Source organism: Osmerus eperlanus, chromosome 15, assembly GCF_963692335.1.
Source record: "Osmerus eperlanus chromosome 15, fOsmEpe2.1, whole genome shotgun sequence".
NCBI classification, from domain to species: domain Eukaryota; kingdom Metazoa; phylum Chordata; class Actinopteri; order Osmeriformes; family Osmeridae; genus Osmerus; species Osmerus eperlanus.
The window spans coordinates 3,458,815-3,486,756 of record NC_085032.1 but is presented as its reverse complement, the minus strand read 5'-3'; the positions used below and the strand labels follow the sequence as shown (position 1 = coordinate 3,486,756).

General features: G+C 40.8%; 1 protein-coding gene across 1 annotated transcript in view; it reads left to right on the top strand.

Moving 5' to 3' along the window:
- The first annotated feature begins 894 nt into the window (after positions 1–894).
- The window catches only part of LOC134035329 (inositol monophosphatase 2-like), a 55,056-nt gene continuing 28,008 nt past the window's right edge, over positions 895–27,942 (top strand). Inside the window, 2 exon segments of the mRNA XM_062480328.1 lie at positions 895–934; positions 12,454–12,562. Coding sequence (XP_062336312.1) covers positions 895–934; positions 12,454–12,562 — 149 coding nt within the window.

Genomic DNA, 27,942 nt, shown 5'->3' with positions numbered 1-27,942 from the left:
GAGGTAGGGTAAAGGGTGGATGAGAGGGAGGTAGGGGAGAAGGTAGATGGGAGGAAGGTAGGTTAGGGGAGAGGGTGGATGGGAGGGAGATAAGGTAAGGTGGAGACTGGATAAGAGGGAGGTAGGGGAGAGGGGAGATTAGAGGGAGATAGCATTTACTGTTTTCAAAAGTAGGTGGGACATAGATTGAAACCTACGCCCCTGGGTTCCTTGTACTCCTACCTGTTTCTCCATCTCCCTGTTGTCAAAGTAACAAAGTGGTGATTTTGAACCTGTGGTGAAATATATGGGTATTTTTAGTTGTTCCCCACAATCTCACTTTCAGCAGTCTCTCTCTGTATCCCAGTCTCTCCTGCTGTCTGTGTCCCAGTTGTGCGTCCATCACGTGGTAAGTAGTAAGTATGCGCTTAAATGTCCATATGTAAGCTCTTGTTGCCACCAGATCACAGCGCGCGTTGCCGTTGACCATCGCATCGCGTTCCAAGGCTGCTACATTATTACTCAATCGTGCAAAACCAAAATAAGGCATGTATAGTTCATTACTTTTATCGATTTTATCAGACAACTTTTTACATTCTGCGTGTTGGGCTACAACCGACTAGTAGCTCTCTGCGTGGTCTGTTTTGATTTAACAAGAGGGCCTCTGACAGTCTGCGTCTCAAGGCTAATACAATTCGAAGCAAACTCGTCAGTCATTAAAAGCAAAACGTCTAGCTGTTTGAAGGCAACGTTGGCGAGACCTCTCAATAGTCGAGTAGGCCTACTGCTCATCACAAATAAGGAAGCAGCGAAAGTCGAAAATATTATGCTGGTCAAATAATCCCTTTAATGCTGTTTGTGAATTGGTTCTGCTGAATGTCTGGTGTAAACATTAGAGTAGCTGTCGGTTGAAGCATGACGAACGGGGGCGGAGTGCATGGAGGTGGCGGTGCAGGTTATGAGGGGCCGTTTAGTAAATAATTCAGACTGTCCTTACATAAACACATATGAAACACATACACTTCCACATATGAAACGTTCACGTGCATTCATACTACTGAAAACTCGCATCCACATATGTGAAATGCTCGCATCGACACATATGAAATGCATTCACTTTCACATGTGAAAGGTTCACACGCATTCATACTACTGAAAATTCGCATCCACATAGGTGAAATGCTGACATCGACACATATGAAACGCATTCACTTTCACATGTGAAAGGTTCATGCACGCATTCATACTACTGAAAACTCACATCCACATATGTGAAAAGACATTCACACACTCATATATGAAACACTCAAGTTTTATAAGGATGAGTAAGAAACGTTGAGAATTTAAGTGTGCGGGAACATTTTCACTATATCCGGAAGTCATTTCAGTATATCCGGAAGTTTAACAAAGGCCGCATCTTCAAAACCGTTGCTCTTGAGCAGGCTAAAATATGGATTCTCGAACTTTTTTCTTTTACTCCAGCCATTGCTTGGTGTTAGTAGTAATGAGGAAGACCTGATACAGTTATTCACTGATGCACTGCGTTGCATTGAAGCAATTCAGAGGGAGAGGGACGATGTTGCCCTTGAAAGACTATACAGAGAGCTGGACGACCACACTCGGACCGTCAGCGCCATTCTTAGTGTACTTAGTTCTGTCGAAGAGACACACGGCATTACCGCGGTAGAGTCAGTCTACAGGTGCCTCCGAAATGTGTTAAATTATGACACGAGAGAGGTGTCTTCTGCTGTGACACCGGCTCCTCCACTTATAAAAAGTAATCGGCCGGGTCGCCCTCGATATGACATTTCATCTGCACAAATCCAGCACTGCTTGGCTCTGGGCATGAACTGGCAAATAATTTCTCGATGTCTTTGCATTGGCCGACGAACGCTTTATAACCACAGAGAGCGTCTCGGAGTTCAACCAATTTCCTACTCTGTCATCTCCGATGCGGCACTTACATAATTATCAGACACATTATACAGAATACCCCAAACGCAGGTGAAGCTTATATCATAGGGAGTCTGCGTTCTCGAAGCTTACGTATCCAACGGTGGCGTGTACGAATGAGCTTACAAGTGGTTGACCCTATTGGCCAGGGGCACCATATGGGGGAAAAGTTAGGACGATTCTAAGGGCCCCTAACTGACAGGGCCCCCAAAAAATAGGCAAAAAGTAATATAAAATTATATTATATAAACCATCATCGAGTATATAATACATTTAAAATATAATAATACAATGAATGATCTCTTTGTTTTTACTTGTGTTTGGCAATAAAGGCTAAATATCCCTATTGACCAAAAAGTAAACATCCATATTGACCGACCATCCCCCTGTATCTGCATGAAATGGTTTGATCCTGCCTTAGCGCACTTATCGGTGACGGTGTTTAGTTGCAGTCATAGATGCGCTAGTCGCTAGAATGTCGGGCCGTAAACACAAATCAGGGTTTCGGAAAAGATCAGAGAAAAAAGAAAGAAAGGATAGACAAAAGAGAGGGTTTCAATCAGTAACACATTTTTTTTTTACCAAGAAAGGTGGCCAATCTGTATGGAAGCCCATTTCCGCCAGTAAAAAAAAAAAAAAAGTTGACAAATTAAGTCATAATTATGAGATACTAAGTCGAAATTCTGAGATACGTAAGTCATAATTATGAGATACTAAGTCATAATTATGAGATACCTAAGTCATAATTATGAGATACTAAGTCAAAATTATGAGATACGTAAGTCATAATTATGAGATACGTAAGTCATAATTATGAGATACTAAGTCATAATTATGAGATACTAAGTCATAACTAGAAAGGTACATTTCCTGAAGAAAATGTGTGTGTTTGCTGAACGCAGCGCGTTAACGCCGATAACGGCCCACCACTAGTTCAAAGTATTAAAGAATGAAAGATTGAGAAACAGAAAAAAGTTTGAAGTTAGAAAAATGAGCAAATATAGTGATGAAGAGTATATTGCATAAGTTATCAATATCATAGCAGACAAAAGTATGTCAGCAGTATGGAGGTGAAAAAAAGTGTTGCTTTGAAACCAAAATGGTGAGACAGTGTTAAAAGTATATCTGTCATTGTTATGCATTGCAATATTTTCTCACGGTTGAAAAAGGAGAAAAAAGAGTGATGAAAAGGGTATCTTATTTAATTTCATAAATGTTAAAGCGTTATGTTAGAGCCATTTTATTTAATTCTAAACCTTTTACATTTTTAAACCTTAGTATTAGTTAGACTTGTACACTTCTTATTTAAGATTCTTATATGTTTAATGTGTGCACCTTCCTGCCACAGTAAATTCCTTGTCTGTGTGATGTTTCTTGGCGAATAAAACCCATTCTGAAAAGTATTAATAATTGAAAGATGTAGAAACAGAAAAAAGTTTGAACAGTGGAACATAAAGAATGTATAATACATTACAACACATATTCTAGAACTGTAATCACCAGCTGCATATCAGGCACAGCACTAACTATAATCCCAGTTATTAATATGTGTGGCATTTTAATCACTGAATGCATCACGGGCACTGTGCACGAGTGAATATAACAACAGGATTTATGAAGGATGCATGTCTTAAAGTTATGTATTGTGCTTATTAAAGTTATGTCTTATGAAACTTAAAAGTGTGCTCAGGCTTAAACATAGGGTCTCACTGAGTGTGGGAAGCAGGCTGTTCTCTGTGTCTCTATCTCTTCATTTTCAGAAACAACCTTGAATCTGGGTGGAGATGGCACCCGAGCAGGTGGGACGCGGAGGCAAGAACAACTCCCTGACGTACGAGAGAACAAGCTCAACCCTTTTTTGATACTTGTGTTTTCAATTGCATTGTATATAATATGCTGGGGCAGGGAAAGATAGCCAGTTGGACTTCGTGAACCAGCCCAAACTCTGTTGCGGGTAGGGAAACGTAGACAACCCCAGAGCTCTGTACGTGTTGATTTCCAACTGCTGCATTAAAGCTGATATTATCGGACCTCTGCGACTCCAGACCACTCTTTCTAGAACACAGATTTGTGTCATTGAATACCATCATTACATATTGGAATAGACACATAGAAACAGAATCCTTCAAACAGTGAAGAGCGTTGGCCAATCGGATTGGTTCCTTGTTTCTTGTAACGTAGCAACTGTTGGTCATTGTCAACATTTCTAACCAAGAATCTAGGTTTTAGGTTCAAGATGAAGGAGAAACTAATCATGTGTGCCTGCACAACCAGTCCTGTTCAGACACTTAATTTAAAGATGACATCAAAATAATAATCCATAGTGCAGGGTTGCCGATGTTGTCGTTGTCCCTGGTGAGTTTTTTAAATTCAATCTCGTCACATTATGTGACTTTGTTGTGCAACTGGAAAAGCTAGCTACTCTAATTCAGAATGCTGCTGCAAAAAAAAGCATAACTATTGTGGGTGGTAAATAAGATCATGCTACATCTAGCCAGCGGATCATTTCTTGCAAGAGTGTCAAAGTGGTATTTTTACAGACTGTATTAACACCGTAGGCGTGAATAATGCATGCATCGTCATTGTCGTCCATCTTTAGCCGAAGAAGCTAGAGAGGATGCAATGGGAGATTTCCTACAGTAAGGTAGATACTGCTTCAAATTGAAAACGAAGACGATCTTTTGATTAAAGACAAGTTCCTTAACCTCTGTTGTCAATATCGCCGATAAAAAGTAAATACTGTTACGAAGCATTTGTTTGTAGGTAACGAACGATAGACGTAGCTAGTTTCGCCATTCTATGGCAGCTAGTACAGTACTGTATGATGACAGTCGTAGCTAGAGTTGTAAGCACTCGTCACTAGAATGACCAGAACTTTAAAACAAAAGATCATATTTCAAATCTGTCTGCTGTTCTACATTGCCCACACAATTTATGTATATATATATCAACTCTAACATGGCCTGTATCTTGTATTGAAAGTGCTCGAAAATTAGCTTGTCTAATGTATGGTGGACTGAGAAAACATATTTGTCAAAGCAGAGCGAGCGGATGTCGTGGGAGAATTCCTAATGTGTTAGATTTACTGCTTCAAATTGAAAACGGAGAAGATATTTAGAGTAAAGACAAGTTTCTTAACGTCTGTGTTCAATATCGTCAACTAAAAGTAAAAAAAATTCAGTTACGAAGCTTTTGTTCGTAGTAATGCCAGCTGCAGTAAACCTTTTGTGACCCCGGTTTAACTGTTCGTGACAGTCGGCTATGACAGTGTTGAGCCTCGATTTTTGCAGATTTCTGTGAAACTTTCTTAAAGAAAAATAATCTAGCTAGATTATGTACACTTTAAACTCAATGTACATACCTTGTTTGGCCAATTTGGTCGATTGTGGAAAAAAGTAGAACCGTTTTTAGTTATGGAGAGCCATCGCGCTAGCTTGGAATTGCGTTATCCCACTCATCACTTCAGTGGTCATAACTTTTAAACAAAATAGTCTATCTTAAATCTGTCTGCTGTTCTGAATTCACGACAAACGTACGCACATTTCATACGCTCTAACATATCCTCTATCTTGTAGTGAAAGTGGTTAAAAATGAGGTTTTCTAAAAAAGTAATGCACACAGAGAAGATTTTTGTCAGAATGGCTCCGTGAAATCGTCTTGATAAAGGATGATTTGCCTAACATGATCATATAAATATTTACATCATTAGAAAGCCCTAAATCTTGTCTTCAAAATGGTATAAACAGTTCAGGTATATTATTTGAAAAAGTCTGCATATTCAGGCAGGAAAGTGTTAAACAGTGTCAAAAATTGACGCGGTGAGAAACAGTTCTGTCAGTGCATGACGTCACAATTGGATTTGACTTGAACATTCTGAACCATTGAAACCCATTCATTTTTTTTAGCACTTTAAACTTTAATCCCTTAAAAACTTTAAAAGTTATCAATGAGAAAAGTAATAGCACACTAGAGCAGTTCAGACTTTATCAAATGAAGTTTGAACGGTGTTTCTAGTTTAAACGGTGTGAAAGGAGTAGGCGACGGAAAAAAGTGGGAGGAAAATAACAAAAATAAAAAATAAGTATGCAGAATAACAAGTGTTTTTGCTTGCAGCAAACACACTAATAATAACTAGAAAGGCATTTCCTGCTGAAAATGCGTTGGAATGCCGAAAGATGAAATTATTTTTCTTAAATTGCAGAAAATACAGAAATGAGAAAATACCCGCAAGCTGAAATGAATGTCAAAAATGTGTGAGTCACATAAAAGAGGCAGTGTGGAAACTGAACTGAATCATCTAACAACGCTAAGAGCTGAAATACAATGCGGGAGAAGCTGAAAGCTGAACTGTTAAACAGAAGAAGAAGTAGGCCTAGGCTAGCTAGTCATAAAAAGAATATTATAGTCTTAACAGCTGAAAGTATAGTTGGGATAGTAATAGCAGTAGCAGATGTGTGCATTGAGTGCGTTTACTCGGCTTTCTTAGTAGGATTCAATGTGTTGATTGAATGAAACATACAGCAGTAGGGCCGATACAGGAAGACACGGCGACACTTTGTTGCTGAAGGATGATGGTGCAAGTTTTGTCCGTGGAGCATACAACGATTAATAAAAAGAATCATGTAGACGCGCTTATTGAGTAATCGCATAACTAATTACACATGTAAACAGAGTAATCGTATGGCATAAACCGACAATTGCTAGTAATCGGGTTTCTCATGATCAAGTAAACGCACTCAGTGGCGTAGTAGAATAAAACAGTTCCATTAGCAATAGTAGTAAAAGAGATATTAGCAGCACCTGCAGTCACCTCTTGTAAATTGTATTAGGTTGAAATACTATCAAACTCTGTCTTGTGACTCCACTAATCAGCTAATACCAAATCACCTGCGTGAGACTGAGTGGTGCGTGTCTGTCGTTGCCACGGTGATGGTGCAGCTATGATTACTAACGCGCTGAGGGCAGAGAATAACTGAAATGTAGCTAGAATCTACACCTCAAACAAGTTAACCTAGACGCAAAACTATACGTCCAATCCAAAAAATAAGGATATTTTCCGAGACCCAAGACTCTGCCGAAACCAGAGATGTCCTTTATATTTCTGTGCGGTCAGAAATACGACTCTACCGGCAGTTTCAAAATCTTGTTCTTTTTGCTTTCTCTGACGATTTTGTCACCAGATTTGCATTGGTCTCTATGGGGCGAGAGTTGGACTTTGTCTCGCTTTCGTGGGGCTCTGAACAAATGTGTACGTCTGTTGGATTCAACAGACGACTGTCTACGACCAGCACAAAATTAGCTATCTATTGATCCAAAAATGAAGCATGAAGTGCGAAAAATTGTGGCAATGCTGGCAAACTAGAAATATTTTTTCAACGACATCCGAAGCTGCCCTCCACTCTAAGCGTTTCAGTCTGCACTCTAGGGTTTCACGTACACACCCATGTAAATCTCAGAAACGGCTTGAAAAAGTCATGAAACATAATCAGTGATATTGAAAAAAGTTGAATAGATATCAAAAAGCTGAATTATTTAAAAATAGTTTAGGGTTTTGTCAACATTTTAAAGTTTAAATGGTGGCTCTAGCTGAAAGATTGAGGAAGAAGAAGGATTTGGAAGTTGAAGTTTAAAGAAGTTTGAGAGGATTTGAAAGAAAACTCCATTGGAAACCCATGTTAAAAATATTATGAATATTGATTTATATTAATTCAAGCATAAGAGGTACAAAGCTGAAAAGTCATAGCACCCATGGCCTGAAACTGCTGAATTTTTTGATAGCTGAACGGTTTTAATAGCTGAAGATTTGAAGGCGCTGAAAGGTGCCACGGAAGAAATAGAAGATAAATAATAATAACTAGAAAGGCATTTCCTGCTGAAAATGCGTTGGAATGCTGAAAGATGAAATTATTTTTCTTAAATTGCAGAAAATACAGAAATGAGAAAATACCCGCAAGCTGAAATGAATGTCAAGAAATGTGTGAGTCACACAAAAGAGGCAGTGTGGAAACTGAACTGCATCATCTAACAACGCTAAGAGCTGAAATACAATGCGGGAGAAGCTGAAAGCTGAACTGTTAAACAGAAGAAGAAGTAGGCCTAGGCTAGCTAGTCATAAAAAGAATATTATTGTCTTATCAGCTGAAATTATAGTTGGGATAGTAATAGCAGTAGCAGATGTGTGCATTGAGTGCGTTTACTCGGCTTTCTTAGTAGGATTCAATGTGTTGATGGAATGAAACATACAGCAGTAGGGCCGATACAGGAAGACACAGCGACACTTTGTTGCAGAAGGATGATGGTGCAAGTTTTGTCCGTGGAGCATACAACGATTAATAAAAAAGAATCATGTAGACGCGTTTATTGAGTAATCGCATAACTAATTACACATGTAAACGGAGTAATCGTATTATTGGCATAAACCGACAATTGCTAGTAATCGGGTTTCTCATGGTCAAGTAAACGTACCAATCACCTATTTGAGAGACTGAGTGGTGCGTGTCTGTCGTTACGGTGATGGTGCAGCTATGATTGCTAACGCGCTGAGGGCAGAGAATAAGAGAAATGTAGCTAGAATCCACACCTCAAACATGATAACCTAGATGCAAAACTGTACGTCCAATCCAAAATGTAAGGATATTTTCCAAGACCCAAGACTCTGCCGAAACCAGAGATATTCTTTATATGTCTGTGCAGTCAGAAATACGACTCTACCTGCAGTTTCGAAAACGTGTTCCTTTTGCTTTCCTGGTGCGTGTTTGTTTGGGTGCCACGGTGATGGCGCAGCTGTGATGGCTAACGAGCTGGGCAGAGAGAATAACTAATGTAGCTAGAATCCACACCTCAAACAAGTTAACCTAGACGCAAAACTATACGTCCAATCCAAAAAATAAGGATATTTTCCGAGACCCAAGACTCTGCCTAAACCAGAGATATTCTTTATATGTCTGTGCAGTCAGAAATACGACTCTACCTGCAGTTTCGAAAACGTGTTCCTTTTGCTTTCCTGGTGCGTGTTTGTTTGGGTGCCACGGTGATGGCGCAGCTGTGATGGCTAACGAGCTGGGCAGAGAGAATAACTAATGTAGCTAGAATCCACACCTCAAACAAGTTAACCTAGACGCAAAACTATACGTCCAATCCAAAAAATAAGGATATTTTCCGAGACCCAAGACTCTGCCTAAACCAGAGATATTCTTTATATGTCTGTGCAGTCAGAAATACGACTACCTGCAGTTTCGAAAACGTGTCCCTTTTGCTTTCCTGGTGCGTGTTTGTTTGGTTGTCACGGTGATGGCGCAGCTGTGATGGCTAACGAGCTAGGCAGAGAGAAAAACGAACATTTACCTAGCATCCACACCTCAAACAAGTTGACCTAGACGCAAAACTATACGTCCAATCCAAAAAATACGGATATTTTCCGAGACCCAAGACTCTGCCGAAACCAGAGATGTCCTTCATATTTCTGTGCGGTCAGAAATACGACTCTACCGGCAGTTTCAAAATCTTGTTCTTTTTGCTTTCTCTGACGATTTTGTCACCAGATTTGCATTGGTCTCTATGGGGCGAGAGTTGGACTTTGTCTCGCTTTCGTGGGGCTCTGAACAAATGTGTACGTCTGTTGGATTCAACAGACAACTGTCTACGACCAGCACAAAATTAGCTATCTATTGATCCAAAAACGAAGCATGAAGAGCGAAAATTGTGGCAATGCTGGCAAACTAGAAATATTTTTTCAACGACATCCGAAGCTGCCCTGCACTCTAAGCGTTTCAGTCTGCACTCTAGGGTTTCACGTAAACACCCATGTAAATCTCAGAAACGGCTTGAAAAAGTCATGAAACATAATCAGTGATATTGAAAAAAGTTGAATAGATATCAAAAAGCTGAATTATTTAAAAATAGTTTAGGGTTTTGTCAACATTTTAAAGTTTAAATGGTGGCTCTAGCTGAAAGATTGAGGAAGAACAAGGATTTGGAAGTTGAAGAAGTTTAAAGAAGTTTGAGAGGATTTGAAAGAAAACTCCATTGGAAACCCATGTTAAAAATATTATGAATATTGATTTATATTAATTCAAGCATAAGAGGTACAAAGCTGAAAAGTCATAGCACCCATGGCCTGAAACTGCTGAATTTTTAGATAGCTGAACGGTTTTAATAGCTGAAGATTTGAAGGCGCTGAAAGGTGCCACGGAAGAAATAGAAGATAAATAATAACTAGAAACGGCTGTTCCTGCGAAACAGCAGTGAGAATGCTGAAAACCTGAATGGGGATAGCTGACCATACTAAAAAAGCTGAAAATAGTGAAAATTTAGTAGAAAGTTATAAGCTGAAGCTTCAAAGCAACCGAAAGGTATTTTTGAAAGGGGCTGGAGCAGCATTCCAACAATGATTTGCATCTAATTTACAAAATACGCTAGACTGCATCTAGTCAGTCTAGCGTATTACTAGGATTGTAATGTATCGTTTTGTTTTCGTTTAGCTGGCTTCCATCCAGTAACTTATTTTGTGAACACTGGCTGCGTTGCCAACTCAGAAGGTTTACGAGATGGAAGCCAGCTAGAGAAAACAAAACGATGAATATAAATCAAATTAGACTGACTGGATGTATCCAAATTATTTTGTATTCGTTATAATCCGACCACACAAACAACGTAACATAGCCTAGTAAATTAGCAACAGCTAACTTGTTGATTGACTCTTTACTACACTACGAGCTAGCTAGTTTGGCAAAAACATCACCTCGTGAAATACAACAGTTCATGCTTTCATCTCAGTATCGTGCAAACTATATGGGTGGTATAATTTGAGTTATACAAATACTTCAGTCACCAGAATAATAGCCAAAATATCTACTTTGAAGGTTTCCGCCAGTCCCCTGAAGCGGAAGAAATACGTAACGAGAAGGTGGATAAACAAAACAACCAATGAATGGAGTATTCGTCACTAATACGGGGTGCAAACTAGGTCAATGGAAAATGCGAACCGAGAAATACTTAAATTGTATAGCAATTCGATTTTAATGCGTCATAATCAATTTCTGGAACGTTGAGATTGATCCAAACTCACGCGCATAAAAAACTCACTCTGGGGGACCAGTCAAGGAATTTAGAACCTACGTGTGAAAGGGTTAATGCTGAAGCAGCATTCCAACAATAAGTTGAATAAAGATTCAAAGAACAATACTTGGAATGCTGAAGCAGCATTCCAACAATAAAGATTCAAAGAACAATACTTGGAATGCTGCTTCAGCATTCCAACAATAAAGATTCAAAGAACAATACTTGGAATGCTGAAGCAGCATTCCAACAATAAAGATTCAAAGAACAATACTTAGAATGCTGAAGCAGCATTCCAACAGTAAGTTGAATAAAGATTCAAAGAACAATACTTGGAATGCTGCTTCAGCATTCCAACAATAAGTTGAATAAAGATTCAAAGAACAATACTTGGAATGCTGAAGCAGCATTCCAACAATAAAGATTCAAAGAACAATACTTGGAATGCTGAAGCAGCATTCCAACAATAATAAGTTGAATAAAGATTCAAAGAACAATACTTGGAATGCTGAAGCAGCATTCCAACAATAAGTTGAATAAAGATTCAAAGAACAATACTTGGAATGCTGAAGCAGCATTCCAACAATAAGTTGAATAAAGATTCAAAGAACAATACTTGGAATGCTGAAGCAGCATTCCAACAATAATAATAAAGAGAAACAGGAAAACAATAGTGAGAATGCTTAACAGCATTCTCACAATAATATATATGTGAGAGAACAAAGGTTGTGCTCTCGCCGAAGGCTTGAGCACACCCAATAATAATATATATGTGAGAGAACAAAGGTTGTGCCCTTTCCGAAGGCAAAGCACACCCAATAATAATACTAACAAATACAATAGTAATAATAATAATAAAACAATAATAATAATAAAACTAACAAAAACAATAGGTGCCACAGCAGCTTCGCTGCTGCTTGGCCCCTAATAATAATAAGAATACGTAGAAACACTTAAGGTGGCTTCGCTGCTTCACGGCTTGGCCACCAATAAAATATAAGTTGCAGTAATTTACAATATAAAATACAAAAAATACAATATTACAAAAAATACAAATGGTACAATATTGTATTGTGCAGTGCAAAAAGCAGTGTGTTTTAACCCTTGTGCTGCCTTCGGGTCACATGACCCAAAGATTCACAACGAACCATCGTTGTGTTTACCCAATTTTACCCAATACAAAAACAAATAAATAGCATTTTCTTTTAACTTTCGCAATGTGGGGCGTCTGAGACAGCCCGACAGTTAAGAAAATGCTTCACTTTGTTTTTGTATGCGGTAAAGTTGTCGCAATACGACGGTGGGTCACAATGACTGATGGGTCAGAATGACCCGAAGAGAACACAAGGGTTAAGGGCATTGAGTCAGTGTGAACCCTTGGCCTTGTTGAAGAAGTTGTACTTGGTCCAAAAAATCTGGTGGTAATGTTGTTGTTGGGCTGACAGTGATGTTTGTGATTGATAGACCTGTCCAGGGCCCTGATCCTAACAGAGATTGGGGCAAAGAGTGATGTAGCGTCGCTGGACATCTTCTCAGGAAACATGAGCAGACTGCTGTCAGTTTCTGCTCACGGGTGAGGAGGCAGAGGAGAGGGTAGTTCAGGAAGAAAGGGGAGGGGAGAAAGAGGCCTAAGTAAAAAGGAGGGATGAAAGGGGATGCTCAGAAACAAGGCAGGAGATGAGTAGGAGAACAAAGGGGAAGGCAGAGTGAGGGCTACTGGATATGACAAATGGTGCTTACAAGCGTGCAACTTTTATTTGTTGTCATTTGAGATGAGTGCACACACCAGAGAACAGTAGCGGTCCTAGAACATTTGGCGCCCGGGCAAGTTTTTCCCTTACGCTGCGTTCACACTGCAGCGGAGCGGGCGGCGCGGGGCGTCGGCTTCCAATTCATTTTCAACGAAACCAGGCGTTGACGCTCGCGTAGGGCATTGTGGGAAGGCGAGCGGAGCGGAGCGTTGCAAGTTGGATTTTCTCAACTTTATGTAAATGAGGAGCGTGAAAACGCTAGCGTTGGCCAATCGGATTGGTTTCTTGTTTCTTGTAACGTGTTCGTCATGGTAAACTTTTCTAGGTTTGACAATTTCAAGATGGAGGAGACACTTTTCGTATGTGTCTGCACACCCTTCTGTTCAGAACAAAGTTACTAATGTGACGAGCCTGAATTTAAAGAATACATTAAACTAATAATGCATGGTGCATGGTTGCCGATGTCGTCATTGTTCCTAGTGTGTTTTTATAGCCTACTTTTAAATTTAGTCTCGTCACATTACGTGACTGTTCTGTGCCACTGCTAGCTCGCTAGCCCAGCCTACAAACGACCGGTGGCGTAACATGTATTCTACTGTCATCTTGCACTAGTAAAATCTTGCACTTACATAAATGTTGTGTAAAAGTGGTATTTTGATCGATATTGTGAGTACATGAACCCAAATCTGCACGCTTGGCCATGACTACAACAGTGACCTTAGAGAACTACAACTCTGTATTAACTTGTCTAACACGCCCCCGAGCGTGGTGTACTGTGGGAAGGCAAGCGGTGCAGAGCGTTAAAAAACACTGCAGTGTGAACGCAGCGTTACCCCCCCTCCCCCGGGACGACCTTTTAGACTGCAGCACCCTCCCCCGCCCGCCGCCCCTACCAGGTACACGGAACGAATGGCACAAACACAATCGCAATACCAGAGGGCGCCAAACACAAAAATTGCGGAAAATGCCGACCCTCTCTTCATGGCGCCCCGGGCGGCTGCCAGGTCGGCCCGTGCCTAAAACCGCCCCTTCCAGAGAAGCATAATCACTACTTCAAAGAAACAGACTGTAATCTTGCAAAGTCTTCCTGAGGAGTGAAGGTCAGAGGAAGGATTTTTATAGGGAACTCCAAAAACACTCACATAACATACGACCAACATATGTAGGACAACACGAGGCAGTCTTTCCATCACATGCCAGATTGTCATTGGTCAGGCTTAACCTATCAGCTCGCTATCTTAGCCACAGGCGTTCAGCTCCACCTGGTCGTAAATAACACCCCTAGATGTCTTACAGGTCATATCATAGTTATATGTAGTGAATAGAACAATGAAGACAACGATAGGTCAAAAATAAATACGATTTGACGTTAAGACTTGATCTACTTATTGGGATTTACATACGCTAATAGTAAATCCTACAGTTTCTCCCAGGTGGGGTAATTGAATGATTTGGGGAACGTGCATCATTCCCCTGCCCAATCACAGTTCTTCTGAATAGACAATCCTGCGGGTGTTTTCCTAGACCTAATGTCCGCCATAGCCCAAACACAGCAAACTTAGAAGCTACAGATCACACTATGAAAATACTCAGTGTGAGTGCGTACTATGTGAATGCAGCCGTGTCACGGTCAACCAACAAAGAGCAGTACAGAGACCAGTATTTATCCATGTGTTGGAAAGGGGGCCTAGCGTGTCATTGATGAAAGAAAGAAACCAAACAGCTGACAAACATGCTTTGGTTCCTAACTAACCCCCATTCTACACAAAACAGGCGCAACATGGAAAACAATACATTAAAACGTTACACACTAGCAACTTGCATCATTCCCCTGCCCAATCACAGTTCTTCTGAATAGACAATCCTGCGGGTGTTTTCCTAGGCCTACTGCATGTCCGCCATAGCCCAAACACAGCGAACTTAGAAGCTACAGATCACACTATGAAAAGACTCAGTGTGAGTGCGTACTATGTGAATGCAGCCGTGTCACGGTCAACCAACAAAGAGCAGTACAGAGACCAGTATGTATCCATGTGTTGGCAAGGGGGCCTAGCGTGTCATTGATGAAAGAAAGAAACCAAACAGCTGACAAACATGCTTTGGTTCCTAACTAACCCCCATTCTACACAAAACAGGCGCAACATGGAAAACAATACATTAAAACGTTACACACTAGCAACTTGTGATCCGGTGATGTTATTCTCTTTCACCAATGGAACAAATTGAGCCCATAAAATATAATTTGTCAAGCTTATATTTTCATCTGCATTGAATAACAAAACATTATCTGTACTGCTCTGTCTATGTGTTGTGCTTCCTAGCGTTGACATAGATTAAACAGAGAGCCAAACTCCTTTCCGAGAGCTAGGAAAATTAGCCTTCTTGCTCCTTTATTGACTTCCATCAGTCAAGCTGACAACATTGAAATGGAGTGAAAGTACGAATAAAAAGTAGAAAAAGTGCTTAATTATAAAATATTGTAGCGGGTCAAGGGGTTTGGGGTTTCCACAATAACAAGTTGAACTAGAGAGGGTACAATTTCTGGGGAAATTGTAGGGTGTGCTTGCTTGCGTCGGTTGTACAGGGATTTTAATGCCATTTTTACAACTGATATTCCTGTATATTTTATATAAAAATGCATAGGGCCTACTTATTATGTATAAATATTACATAGATTTAAAAGCATCTTTTTTTTGCTGCTCATTTACAACTCAAAATACGAGTGAAGTGTAGAATGAAATATGATGTCTTCTCATTTCCCCTGCAAGAGGCAGCCTCATAGCTGAATCAAAACGAATACATTTGGCAGACCGGTGTAAAAATGGACCTAATCTCTATGACTTAAACGTCCTTTTAAGTTTTCCCTTCTCGTGATATTTTCAGGCATTTAGCCTACTCATATTGCATTCATTCATTAATAAAGAACCCCCTTTGAAGATTATTCTACGACGTTACCGGCAGAAGATAGAATCGCGATTCAAACAGTACCATCTGCTAACTGAAAATATGCCCCCAAAAACGTAAATAAGCTTGACATTTATTTAGTGGAAAATCGCTCATTCATAAAAAATTCTACTACTACAGTACAGTACTAGACTACTGCTGTGTTCGTCTTGGTAGCGATTGCTTTGGTTGAATTCGATTAAACGTTCCGTTGTACGGTTTAGGCTGAAATTAATTATTTTCATGAACAGATTGACAAAGTTTAGGCTGTGGCAATGAAGTTCAGGTTAGTAGTCAGATAGTTTCACCTATTGAAAGACTTTTGATTTAAGTAAGGGGAGTGCCGAACATGTTCTGTCGCCGTTTGACTTCCTAAACAGCTGTGTAAGTTAGATGTTTTTGTCGTGTGTCTCGCGTAGGCTACAGCGTTGCAATGAGCAACACTGGTTTGAAACCACAGGTAATGATAATTTCACCAACAAATCGTTAACTTGTAATGTAATGTCATAGTAAATCCTACAAAGAAAATGTATTTGTGAGGAATGTTTATTTTAACGATTGAAAACAGATGCATCATAGACCACTGTGGTATGTGTTGCCCGGGCAACAGAGGCTAATGTCATGCTAATGCTTCAGTGAAAAAGTAGACTACCGTTTCCTAAAGTAGATGTGGGCCTACTTCCTTAATAATATCAGCTAATATTGTACATTATATTTCATAAGTGTGTTTCACATCACAAAGTAAAATGAGTAAATAGTTATCACCCTGGCCTCTTTGCTTGTGGCGTTTCTGCAGCTGCCTTGCAGTAAAGCTATAGTTAGCCTAGCTATCCCCCAAGTTAACAGATGCGAAACGAATGTTCTGCTACAGGTAGTCACGTGTGTTTTCGTGACGTTAGTGACGTAGTGACGTTAGTAACGTCAGTGACTGTGGCTAGCAAATTAGCCACCGTTAGCTTCACTTTTCACCACAAAAACGCAATTTCTACTTAAACCATGCAACGGAACGTAAATAAAAATACAACCAACGCAATCGCTAACAAGACGAACCTTTTGACACCGCCGTTGTGTATGTAGTCCAAATATTGACTGATCCTTAGGGGGGCGAAAATAAATAATAAATAAATATATATGTGAGAGAACAAAGGTTGTGCCCTTGCCGAAGGCAAAGCACACCCAACTAGAGAGGGTACAATTTCTGGGGAAATTGTAGGGTGTGCTTGCTTGCATCGGTTGCACAGGGGTCCGTTTTTGAATGTCATTTTTACAACTGATATTTCTGTATATTTTATATAAAAATGCATACTTATTATTTATAAAGATTACATAGATTTAAAAGCATATATTTGTTTCTGCTCATTTACAACTCAAAATACGAGTGAAGTGTAGAATGAAATAGATGTCTTCTCATTTTCCCTGCAAGAGGCAGCCTCATAGCTGAATCAAAACGAATAAATTTGGCAGAGCGGTGTGAAAATTGACCTAATCTCTATGACTTAAACGTCCTTTTAAGTTTTCCCTTCTCGTGATATTTTCAGGCATTTAGCCTACTCATATTGCATTCATTCATTAATAAAGAACCCCCTTTGAAGATTATTCTACGACGTTACCGGCAGTAGAAGATGGAATCGCGATTCAAACAGTACCATCTGCTAACTGAAAATATGCCCCCAAAAACGTAAATAAGCTTGACATTTATTTAGTGGAAAATCGCTCATTCATAAAAAGCTCACTGGTAGCGATCATTCATTGTCAGTAACGCAAAATGCGATATAGCCCTGTGTGGAGAAGCTGCCACGGTAAATTCTACTACGGTACAGTACTAGACTACTGCTGTGTTCGTCTTGGTAGCGATTGCGTTGGTTGAATTCGATTTAACGTTCCGTTGTACGGTTTAGGCTGAAATTAATTATTTTCATGAACAGATTGACAACGTTTAGGCTGTGGCAATGAAGTTCAGGTTAGTAGTTAGATAGACTTTTGATTTAAGGGGAGTGCCGAACATTTTCTGTCGCCGTTTGACTTCCTAAACAGCTGTGTACTGTAGATGTTTTTGTAGTGTCTCGCGTAAGCTACAGCGTTGCAGTGAGCTACACTGGTTTGAAACCACAGGTAATGGTAATTTCACCAACAAATCGTTTACTAATGTCAGAATAAATCCTACGACGAAAATGTATATGTGAGGAATGTTTATTTTAACGATTGAAAACAGATACATCATAGACCACTGTAGTATGTGTTGCCCGGGCAACACAGGCTAATGTCATGATGCTAATACTTCAGTGAAATAGTTGACTACTGTTTCCGAAAGTAGATGTACTTCCTTAATAATATCAGCTTATATTGTACATTACACGTCACAATTGTGTGTCATATCACAAAGTAAAATGAGTAAATAGTTATCACCCTGGCCTCTTTGCTTGTGGCGTTTCTGCAGCTGCCTTGCAGTAAAGCTATAGTTAGCCTAGCTATCCCCCAAGTTAACAGATGCGAAACGAATGTTCTGCCAAGGGTAGTCACGCGTGTTTTCGTGACGTTAGTGACGTTAGTAACGTCAGTGACTGTGGCTAGCAAATTAGCCACCGTTAGCTTCACTTTTCGCCACAAAAACTTAACTTAAACCCAAACCATGCAACGGAACGTAAATTCCAATAGAAGCAACTCAATCGCTACCAAGACGAAACTTTTGACACCTACGTTGTCTATGTAGGCCAAATATTGACTGAGTTTTAGGGGGGCAAAAAGAATAATAAGAATAATAATATATATGTGAGAGAACAAAGGTTGTGCTCTCGCCGAAGGCTTGAGCACACCCAATAAGACTTCAGCACACCCAGTCCACTTTCCATGTATCAGCCACTTTAATTCCTCACATAAATCATTTTATAGGCCATCCCACAAACAATCAACCTCCCAACGAGACACAGCCTGTCTCGTTGAAGCAGGAAGTCCCTATATGGCTCGGGGGTGGATCCAACGGGCGGCCAGATACCTGCCCTCAATCACCACCCCCCTCACCTCCCCTGCCGTCTGCCACAATACATTACAAAACTGACATTATTAGCAAACATGCTAACGTATGCGACAGTAGTATCGTGCAGATGCAGCAATTGCGTTTGACTATTTAAAACATCCAAAAAACATCTAAATTACAGTAACTTATTGTATTTAGGCAATATACATATTATGATTGTGTAAAACTTAGTCATTGCTTTCTACAAGATTCACACGACAGATTGAAAATACATTAAAATTGATATTTTGCTGTGTGACAGTTGACATCGAAACATCCTTTGCTTCCCGTACACTCATATCAAACACATACAAACGTTTCAAGTTAGATTAACCCAATACATAAAACATTATGGGCAGAAGAAAAACATATTATGGGCAGAACGCTCCCCCCGTCTGGCATTTAATGCCAATAAAGATTCAACATTCCTCGCTTGACCTTTGACCTTCCTTAGGCAGAAGCAGGATGACCTCAGTAATGGGCCTGAAGAATGTCTTTACTTTATCTTGTGATCAGTGGTGTAGTGGTAAAAATAGAGGTGGGTAAACTATGAATTTTAATATTTATTTATTTACAGGGTCGTCAAGCACCCCCCCCCCCCGAGACGAGCTTTCACGTCTGTTTCAAGCCCCCCCCCCACCACCACCGTGAGACACACGCATTTCAGCCCCTTCACATAGGCTTGAGAACCCTGTTTATTTATTTATTTTTACGTTTCATTAGGCCTATTTGGATGGGACCGGTAAGGTTGGCTTGTATCTGCATCATCGTATTTAAAAGAAGGTTAATAATAGTAGGCTAGCCGTTGTCCCTGTCTTAATGCGATGTTGTGCAGACCAAAACAACGTTTACAAACGTGAATTGATCTTACTCTGTACTTGAGGCCTTTTGCGGGCATCTGTGGGAGTGGGAGCACTCGATGGTCTCTTAAAAAATCGTCTGATATCCATGGCTAATTAATCCATTCCGAACAGGTAGACTAATCCACAACGTGTATGTGTGTACTTCGTGGATCCTGATTGGTGTCACCACCGCAGCCGCAACGCATTGATTGGAGGGTCAAAGACCATACAGCGCAGATGAAATGATTCAGACTACAGCGTTTATATATTAAACAATATGAAAATTAGTCTTTGGTGTTTTAAAATATATTGTGCTTATTAAAGTTATGCATTGTGCTTATTAAAGTTATGAACTTAGAAGTGTGCTCAGACTTAAACATTGGGTCTCACACTGGGTGTGGGAAGCAGGCTGTTCTTTGTGTCTCTATCTCTTCATTTTCAGAAACAACCTTGAAACCGGGTGGAGACGGCACCCGAGCAGGTGGGATGCGCGTAGGCAAGAACAACTCCCTGACGCACGAGAGAACAAGCTGAACCCTTTTTTGATACTTGTGTTTCAATTGCACTGTATAAATATATGCTGGGGAGGGACAGATAGCCAGTTGGACTTCGTGAACCAGCCCAAACTCTGTTGCGGGTAGGGAAACGTAGACAACCCCAGAGCTCTGTACTTGTTGATTTCCAACTGCTGCATTAAAGCTGATATTATCGGACCTCTGCGACTCCAGACCACTCTTTCTAGAACACAGATTTGTGTCATTGAATACCATCATTACATATTGGAATAGACACATAGATTTTGAATCCTTCAAATGGTGACCCCGACGCTGAAAAGAGGGAGTCCAGAGGGTTCCGGCCCGACCGACAGATCGGGAGAAAGACTCATACACCGGTACGAGGAGGCAGACGTAATCGTCAGAGGCGCCTCAACATAAAAAAAAGGTAAGCAGACACCTGTTAATTCAAAGTACTGCTATTCGGAACTGAGAACCAAATTTAGACGATTACTATGTTTCATCGTACCTAATCAAACCAACAGTGGTGGGAAATCAACCGTGTTTAAATTTTGTCTTTGTCCAAGGGGAGGTTAGAGTCCTCTCCAAGGGTTAGAGTCCCTGAACACGTTGTCTTTGTCCAAGGGGAGGTTAGAGTCCTCTCCAAGGGTTAGAGTCCCTGAACACGTTGTCTTTGTCCAAGGGGAGGTTAGAGTCCTCTCCAAGGGTTAGAGTCCCTGAACTCGTTGTCTTTGTCCAAGGGGAGGTTAGAGTCCTCTCCAAGGGTTAGAGTCCTGAACTCGTTGTCTTTGTCCAAGGGGAGGTTAGAGTCCTCTCCAAGGGTTAGAGTCCCTGAACACGTTGTCTTTGTCCAAGGGGAGGTTAGAGTCCTCTCCAAGGGTTAGAGTCCCTGAACACGTTGTCTTTGTCCAAGGGGAGGTTAGAGTCCTCTCCAAGGGTTAGAGTCCCTGAACACGTTGTCTTTGTCCAAGGGGAGGTTAGAGTCCTCTCCAAGGGTTAGAGTCCCTGAACTCGTTGTCTTTGTCCAAGGGGAGGTTAGAGTCCTCTCCAAGGGTTAGAGTCCTGAACTCGTTGTCTTTGTCCAAGGGGAGGTTAGAGTCCTCTCCAAGGGTTAGAGTCCCTGAACACGTTGTCTTTGTCCAAGGGGAGGTTAGAGTCCTCTCCAAGGGTTAGAGTCCCTGAACACGTTGTCTTTGTCCAAGGGGAGGTTAGAGTCCTCTCCAAGGGTTAGAGTCCCTGAACTCGTTGTCTTTGTCCAAGGGGAGGTTAGAGTCCTCTCCAAGGGTTAGAGTCCTGAACTCGTTGTCTTTGTCCAAGGGGAGGTTAGAGTCCTCTCCAAGGGTTAGAGTCCCTGAACTCGTTGTCTTTGTCCAAGGGGAGGTTAGAGTCCTCTCCAAGGGTTAGAGTCCCTGAACACGTTGTCTTTGTCCAAGGGGAGGTTAGAGTCCTCTCCAAGGGTTAGAGTCCCTGAACTCGTTGTCTTTGTCCAAGGGGAGGTTAGAGTCCTCTCCAAGGGTTAGAGTCCCTGAACTCGTTGTCTTTGTTCAAGGGTGGTTAGAGTCCTCTCCAAGGGTTAGAATCCCTGAACACTGTCTATTTGTGTGGAGTCAGATTGAGTTTAATAAAAATAGAGAGGAGTGTGGTGTGTCTTTTCTTTGTCCTCTCCGGTACAAGAGGGTTACAGTCCCTGAAAAAGTTATATTTGTGTGGAGTCGGGTTGAGTTGAACGGTATTTTAAACAGATCTGTCGTTCTTTAAAAAATAAAATAAAAAATAAAAAGATCCACTAGGTGTCCTCCAAGGACCATAATTGCCTTCAGTGCAAAATCTAACAAGTTGTCAAATTGTGAGATCACTCACTTTTATCAATCTCGTGCTTTTTTTCTTTGACCAAGAAGTTACAGAAATCCCGAGGAGAGTTGGAGAAAGGTGGGGGCTAAAAGAGTCCTGTTACTTGAGATCTTACAAAGGTGATCCCAGAGGGTATAGTTCTGCATATTTATGTGAGTATTAATGCTGATAAATGTGTTCGTTTAGATGAATCCCAGGTTTGGTGGTTAACAAATGCGTGATCAACATTTGTTATAATTCCTAGCCAAACAGGGAGGTTTTTTGAAGCCTTTCCGACCAGAACTTGGATTTATGGGCGGAAAATCTGTGATGTGTGTTGGTATTCAGTAAAAATGCAGAAATTGAACCCCTGGTTTATAAATTGGTTCTAATACAATTGGAAGAGTTATACTAGAGCAAACCAGCTGTGTTGGTCAAAGAATGGTTTGAGGAAATGTATGTGAAAAATTATGAGGAAGCAATTGGAAAGTTACATAAAGGATTGGTTTAGAGAGGATCATGGAAGGTTATGAAATAAAACATGAACGTTTTGTGGATGGGAAGAGATGATTGGTTTAAACACTGATGTTTTGAAGAGGAAACTATGAATATACTTTGAAGGTATATGGGATAACATTTTAAATCAAAATAGTAAAATCTAGGGTTTTTAAGAGTTTTTGATAAAGGTATTAGATGTAACTTGGTTAAAAATGAGAAAGAGAAAATAACAAAATGTATTTCCATTTGGAGTTTAATTGTAATTTGGTTTTAAGTTTTATTTGAGGGTTTTATCAGAGCCTGGCATACTGTTTGGGATAAACAGTTAGGCTGTGATAATGTTGTATTAATAAATGGTATTAGTGCATGAAGAGGGTTATTATAACATTCAGTTCTGAAATAATTTGGGAAGACTCATCAAGTCTGATAAATTGTGGTTATGATGGTTTGAGCTAATTGGCTCGTTTTGAACTGCAGCAAAACGAGTTATGAAGTTCTACCTATCTGACCTTTATAGAAAATATAGTTGGGAAAAATGTTTGGTTAATAGCTACATTAAGAACATTATTTAGTCTATATTTCATTTAAGAAGCATACGGATTCTGGTTTGACATAATGAAAATTGGTTTTATCATATCTTTGATAAAAAGAGGTGATTTGGTAAAATAGAGAATCTAAAACCATATAGGTCTTAAACGTAACTGTTTTAAAAGACAGAAAAGGTTTTTTGGAGTGAAAGAAATTAGACTAACAGTTGATTTTCTAAAGAAGGGAACAAAGAAACAGATTGTCATTTCTAGGCATGACTAATAGGAGTTGAATATGGGGGCTCGTTATTAGATGCTGTTACATGTGTTTGCTCAACAATAAGAAAACTGAAGGGAAAATACTGCCTGGTAATTATAGATACAGTATGTTTACTATGTGAATTGAAGTCTTTCCCAGTCCTATACCAGATGCATAACACCATTTGAATTGATTTATTGGAGATCATATGTAATACCACAACTTAAACCTTTCACATAGCATGATGAAGAGGCGAATCAAATGGTTAACCAATTTTATAAAAAATGCTAACTAGAAAAGAGATGTCTTCTGCTAAATTCTGTTCCAGGTGAAGCAGTAAACCAAAGAGTGGAGGAGTCAAACGAGGAGATTGGGTATTGATTAAAGTTATCAATGAAAGGAGGGATCTTATGAAAACTTTAAAATATCCTGTCTAATTTCTGGTTTTTCTATTTGTTTCGAATTTAGTTTATTTTATTACAATTCTAAAAGCTTGGCTAAAGTTGTATGTATGTGGTGAAGGGGGCCTGTGAGCATGTCCAGGTCTGCCGTGGATACATGGATGTCGAATGTCCACTCTGGAGTGACGGTGGGTTTTCCCCTATAACATCATTAGGGTTTTCCCACTGTGTCCAGTGTGTCCACACCACTTGGCCATAACGCTGCATAGTCTCATCATTATTGTTGATTTGTATGTCAACATTGTGTAATCGGTAATGGGATATTTTTTAAATTTGGGTATGTTGTCACACCTTACTGTTCGCATGTCATTTGACTCAGTTACTGCTTGATCATGGGAGATAAGGTGATGCTGGGACTGTAACTCTTTTCTGCTTCAGGACGAGTCAGACCGGCGGGTCTGACTACCTAACCCCTGTTCTAAGGCCCCATTCCCCTGGAGACCCTGCCCCATCTGCCCCTATGCCCCATCAGACCTATGAGTGGTCTGCCTCCCCCCCTTCCCCTTGAAGACCCTGTCCCACCTGCCCCAATACATCATCAGATGTTCGGGGAAGCCTGTTGTACATTTATGGACAGGACCATTCAAGGTCATCGAGAGAACCTTGCACGCCCTAAGGGTGCTGGGGAAAGGAAGTACGTGGTACCACTGGAGCATGTGTTGTGCTGCTCCAGAATCCAGCCGTACGTTGCAGGAGTTGGTGGAGAAGGGCCAGTGAACCTTTTGCTATTGCTACGAAGAGAGTCCAGAAAAGAGGGTTATGACTAGGTCAAGAGTGATACTGCTTGACCACACTAGAATTGTACTGGACTAAGTAGGTTTCCACTATTTTACTTAAGAGTGTGCTATATCAATATCAACATGATTGTTGCTGTATCCCATGTATCAGGTCCCTGTGTAACAGGATCATTGTCTCGGCTGAGGAGAACCCGACGAAGGGGTTCCAAATGCCATTGCTGGGGCTGGCTGACCAGGACGAGGAGGCGGTGGTTGGTCCGGGCTATGTTGATTGATCTCTGGTGTTTTCAGAGATCAAAAGAGGGATTAAAGAATATATTGTGCTTATTAAAGTTATGCATTGTGCTTATTAAAGTTATGAACTTAGAAGTGTGCTCAGGCTTAAACATTGGGTCTCACACTGGGTGTGGGAAGCAGGCTGTTCTTTGTGTCTCTATCTCTTCATTTTCAGAAACAACCTTGAAACCGGGTGGAGACGGCACCCGAGCAGGTGGGACGCGTAGGCAAGAACAACTCCCTGATGCACGAGAGAACAAGCTCAACCCTTTTTTGATACTTGTGTTTCAATTGCACTGTATAAATATATGCTGGGGAGGGACAGATAGCCAGTTGGACTTCGTGAACCAGCCCAAACTCTGTTGCGGGTAGGGAAACGTAGACAACCCCAGAGCTCTGTACTTGTTGATTTCCAACTGCTGCATTAAAGCTGATATTATCGGACCTCTGCGACTCCAGACCACTCTTTCTAGAACACAGATTTGTGTCATTGAATACCATCATTACATATTGGAATAGACACATATGAATCCTTCACTAACTAACCCCCATTCTACACAAAACAGGCGCAACATGGAAAACAATACATTAAAACGTTACACACTAGTAACTTGTGATCCGGTGATGTTATTCTCTTTCACCAATGGAACAAATTGAGCCCATAAAATATAATTTTGTCAAGCTTATATTTTCATCTGCATTGAATAACAAAACATTATCTGTACTGCTCTGTCTATGTGTTGTGCTTCCTAGCGTTGACATAGATTAAACAGCGAGCCAAACTCCTTTCCAAGAGCTAGGAAAATTAGCCTTCTTGCTCCTTTATTGACTTCCATCAGTCAAGCTGACAACATTGAAATGGAGTGAAAGTACGAATAAAAAATAGAAAAAGTGCTTAATTATAAAATACTGTAGCGGGTCAAGGGGTTTGGGGTTTCCACAATAACAAGTTGAATAAGACTTCAGCACACCCAGTCCACTTTCCATGTATCAGCCACTTTAATTCCTCACATACATCATTTTATAGGCCATCCCACAAACAATCAACCTCCCAACGAGACACAGCCTGTCTCGTTGAAGCAGGAAGTCCCTATATGGCTCGGGGCTGGATCCAACGGGCGGCCAGATACCTGCCCTCAATCACCACCCCCCTCACCTCCCCTGCCGTCTGCCACAATACATTACAAAACTGACATTATTAGCAAACATGCTAACGTATGCGACAGTAGTATTGTGCAGTTGCAGCGATTGCGTTTGACTATTTAAAACATCCAAAAAACATCTAAATTACAGTAACTCATTGTATTTAGGCAATATACATATTATGATCGTGTAAAACTTAGTCATTGCTTTCTACAAGATTCACACGACAGATTGAAAATACATTAAAATTGATATTTTGCTGTGTGACAGTTGACATCGAAACATCCTTTGCTTCCCGTACACTCATATCAAACACATTAAATTACGAGAACATACAAACGTTTCAAGTTAGATTAACCCAATACATAAAACATTATGGGCAGAAGAAAAACATATTATGGGCAGAACGCTCCCCCCGTCTGGCATTTAATGCCAATAAAGATTCAACATTCCTCGCTTGACCTTTGACCTTCCTTAGGCAGAAGCAGGACGACCTCAGTAATGGGCCTGAAGAATGTCTTTACTTTATCTTGTGATCAGTGGTGTAGTGGTAAAAATAGAGGTGGGTAAACTATGAATTTTAATATTTATTTATTTACAGGGTCGTCAAGCACCCCCCCCCCCCCCCCCCCCCCATTTCAGCCCCTTCACATAGGCTTGAGAACCCTGTTTATTTATTCATTTTTACGTTTCATTAGGCCTATTTGGATGGGACCGGTAAGGTTGGCTTGTATCTGCATCATCGTATTTAAAAGAAGGTTAATAATAGTAGGCTAGCCGTTGTCCCTGTCTTAATGCGATGTTGTGCAGACCAAAACAACGTGAATTGATCTTACTCTGTACTTGAGGCCTTTTGCGGGCATCTGTGGGAGTGGGAGCACTCGATGGTCTCTTAAAAAATTGCCTGATATCCATGGCTAATTAATCCATTCCGAACAGGTAGACTAATCCACAACGTGTATGTGTGTACTTCGTGGATCCTGATTGGTGTCACCACCGCAGCCGCAACGCATTGATTGGAGGGTCAAAGACCATACAGCGCAGATGAAATGATTCAGACTACAGCGTTTATATATTAAACAATATGAAATTTAGTCTTTGGTGTTTTAAAATATATTGTGCTTATAGTTATGCATTGTGCTTATTAAAGTTATGAACTTAGAAGTGTGCTCAGACTTAAACATTACACAAAATTACACCAAATTTATTTCGGATTATTCCAACGGCAGAATACGAGGTGCAGGGAACTTAGATGTGCATAAACGCTATTTAGAGGTGCATAAACGCAATTTCTGCAATTTAGAGGTGGATAAACGGTATTTCCGAATTTCGGGAGGTGCGTAAACGGCGTTTACGTGCGTTTAGCCCCCACTACATCCCTGCTTGTGATGCAGTCTTTATTTCAACTTTTCTGAGCTTTTTGTCACTGCTTGGAAAGACGGCAGTGACCAGACCAATAGGCCACTCATTGCGGGGGGAATGACTCTTTCAGCAACACAACGTCCCCAGGCTGCAGATTTCGTGTTGCTGTGCGCCATTTGCGCCTTGGCTGAAGAGTGTGGAGGTATTCATTCCTCCATCGCGTCCAGAACTCATTTGCCAGGGCCTGCACATGTCTCCACTTGACACTTGAACAAGTCCTTTTCAGTGAAAGTGCCGGCTGGAGCAGACACCCCTGGCTTTTGAGTCAACAGCATAGCAGGAGTCAGCAGCACTGATGACGAGGGGTCAGAGGAGACTGGAACTAATGGCCTTGCGTTCATTATGGCACACACCTCTGCCATCAAGGTGCACAGCACTTTGTGAGTCAGGTCATTTTGCTTTCTTTGCAGAAGCATGGAGTCAAGTATCCTGCGGGCTACGCCGGAAAAAACCTTCTCAAAGCATTGATGCAGCTGGGTGAGTCCATGTTTTCAATGAGCTATATATGCACAAACCTGGTGCACATGCATGTGAAGAGTATAGCCCACTGCTTACTGTGAGCTACACCACCTCTGGTGCGTCGGGTGACCACGTTCCAGGGGCCAAACACATCCAGCCCTACGTATGTGAATGGCGGAGATGAGCTCAGACGTTCCGGGGGGATGTCAGCCATCTTCTGGACCTCGAGCTTCCCTCTTAACTTGCGGAAGGTGACGCAGTGGTGGATGACTGAGCC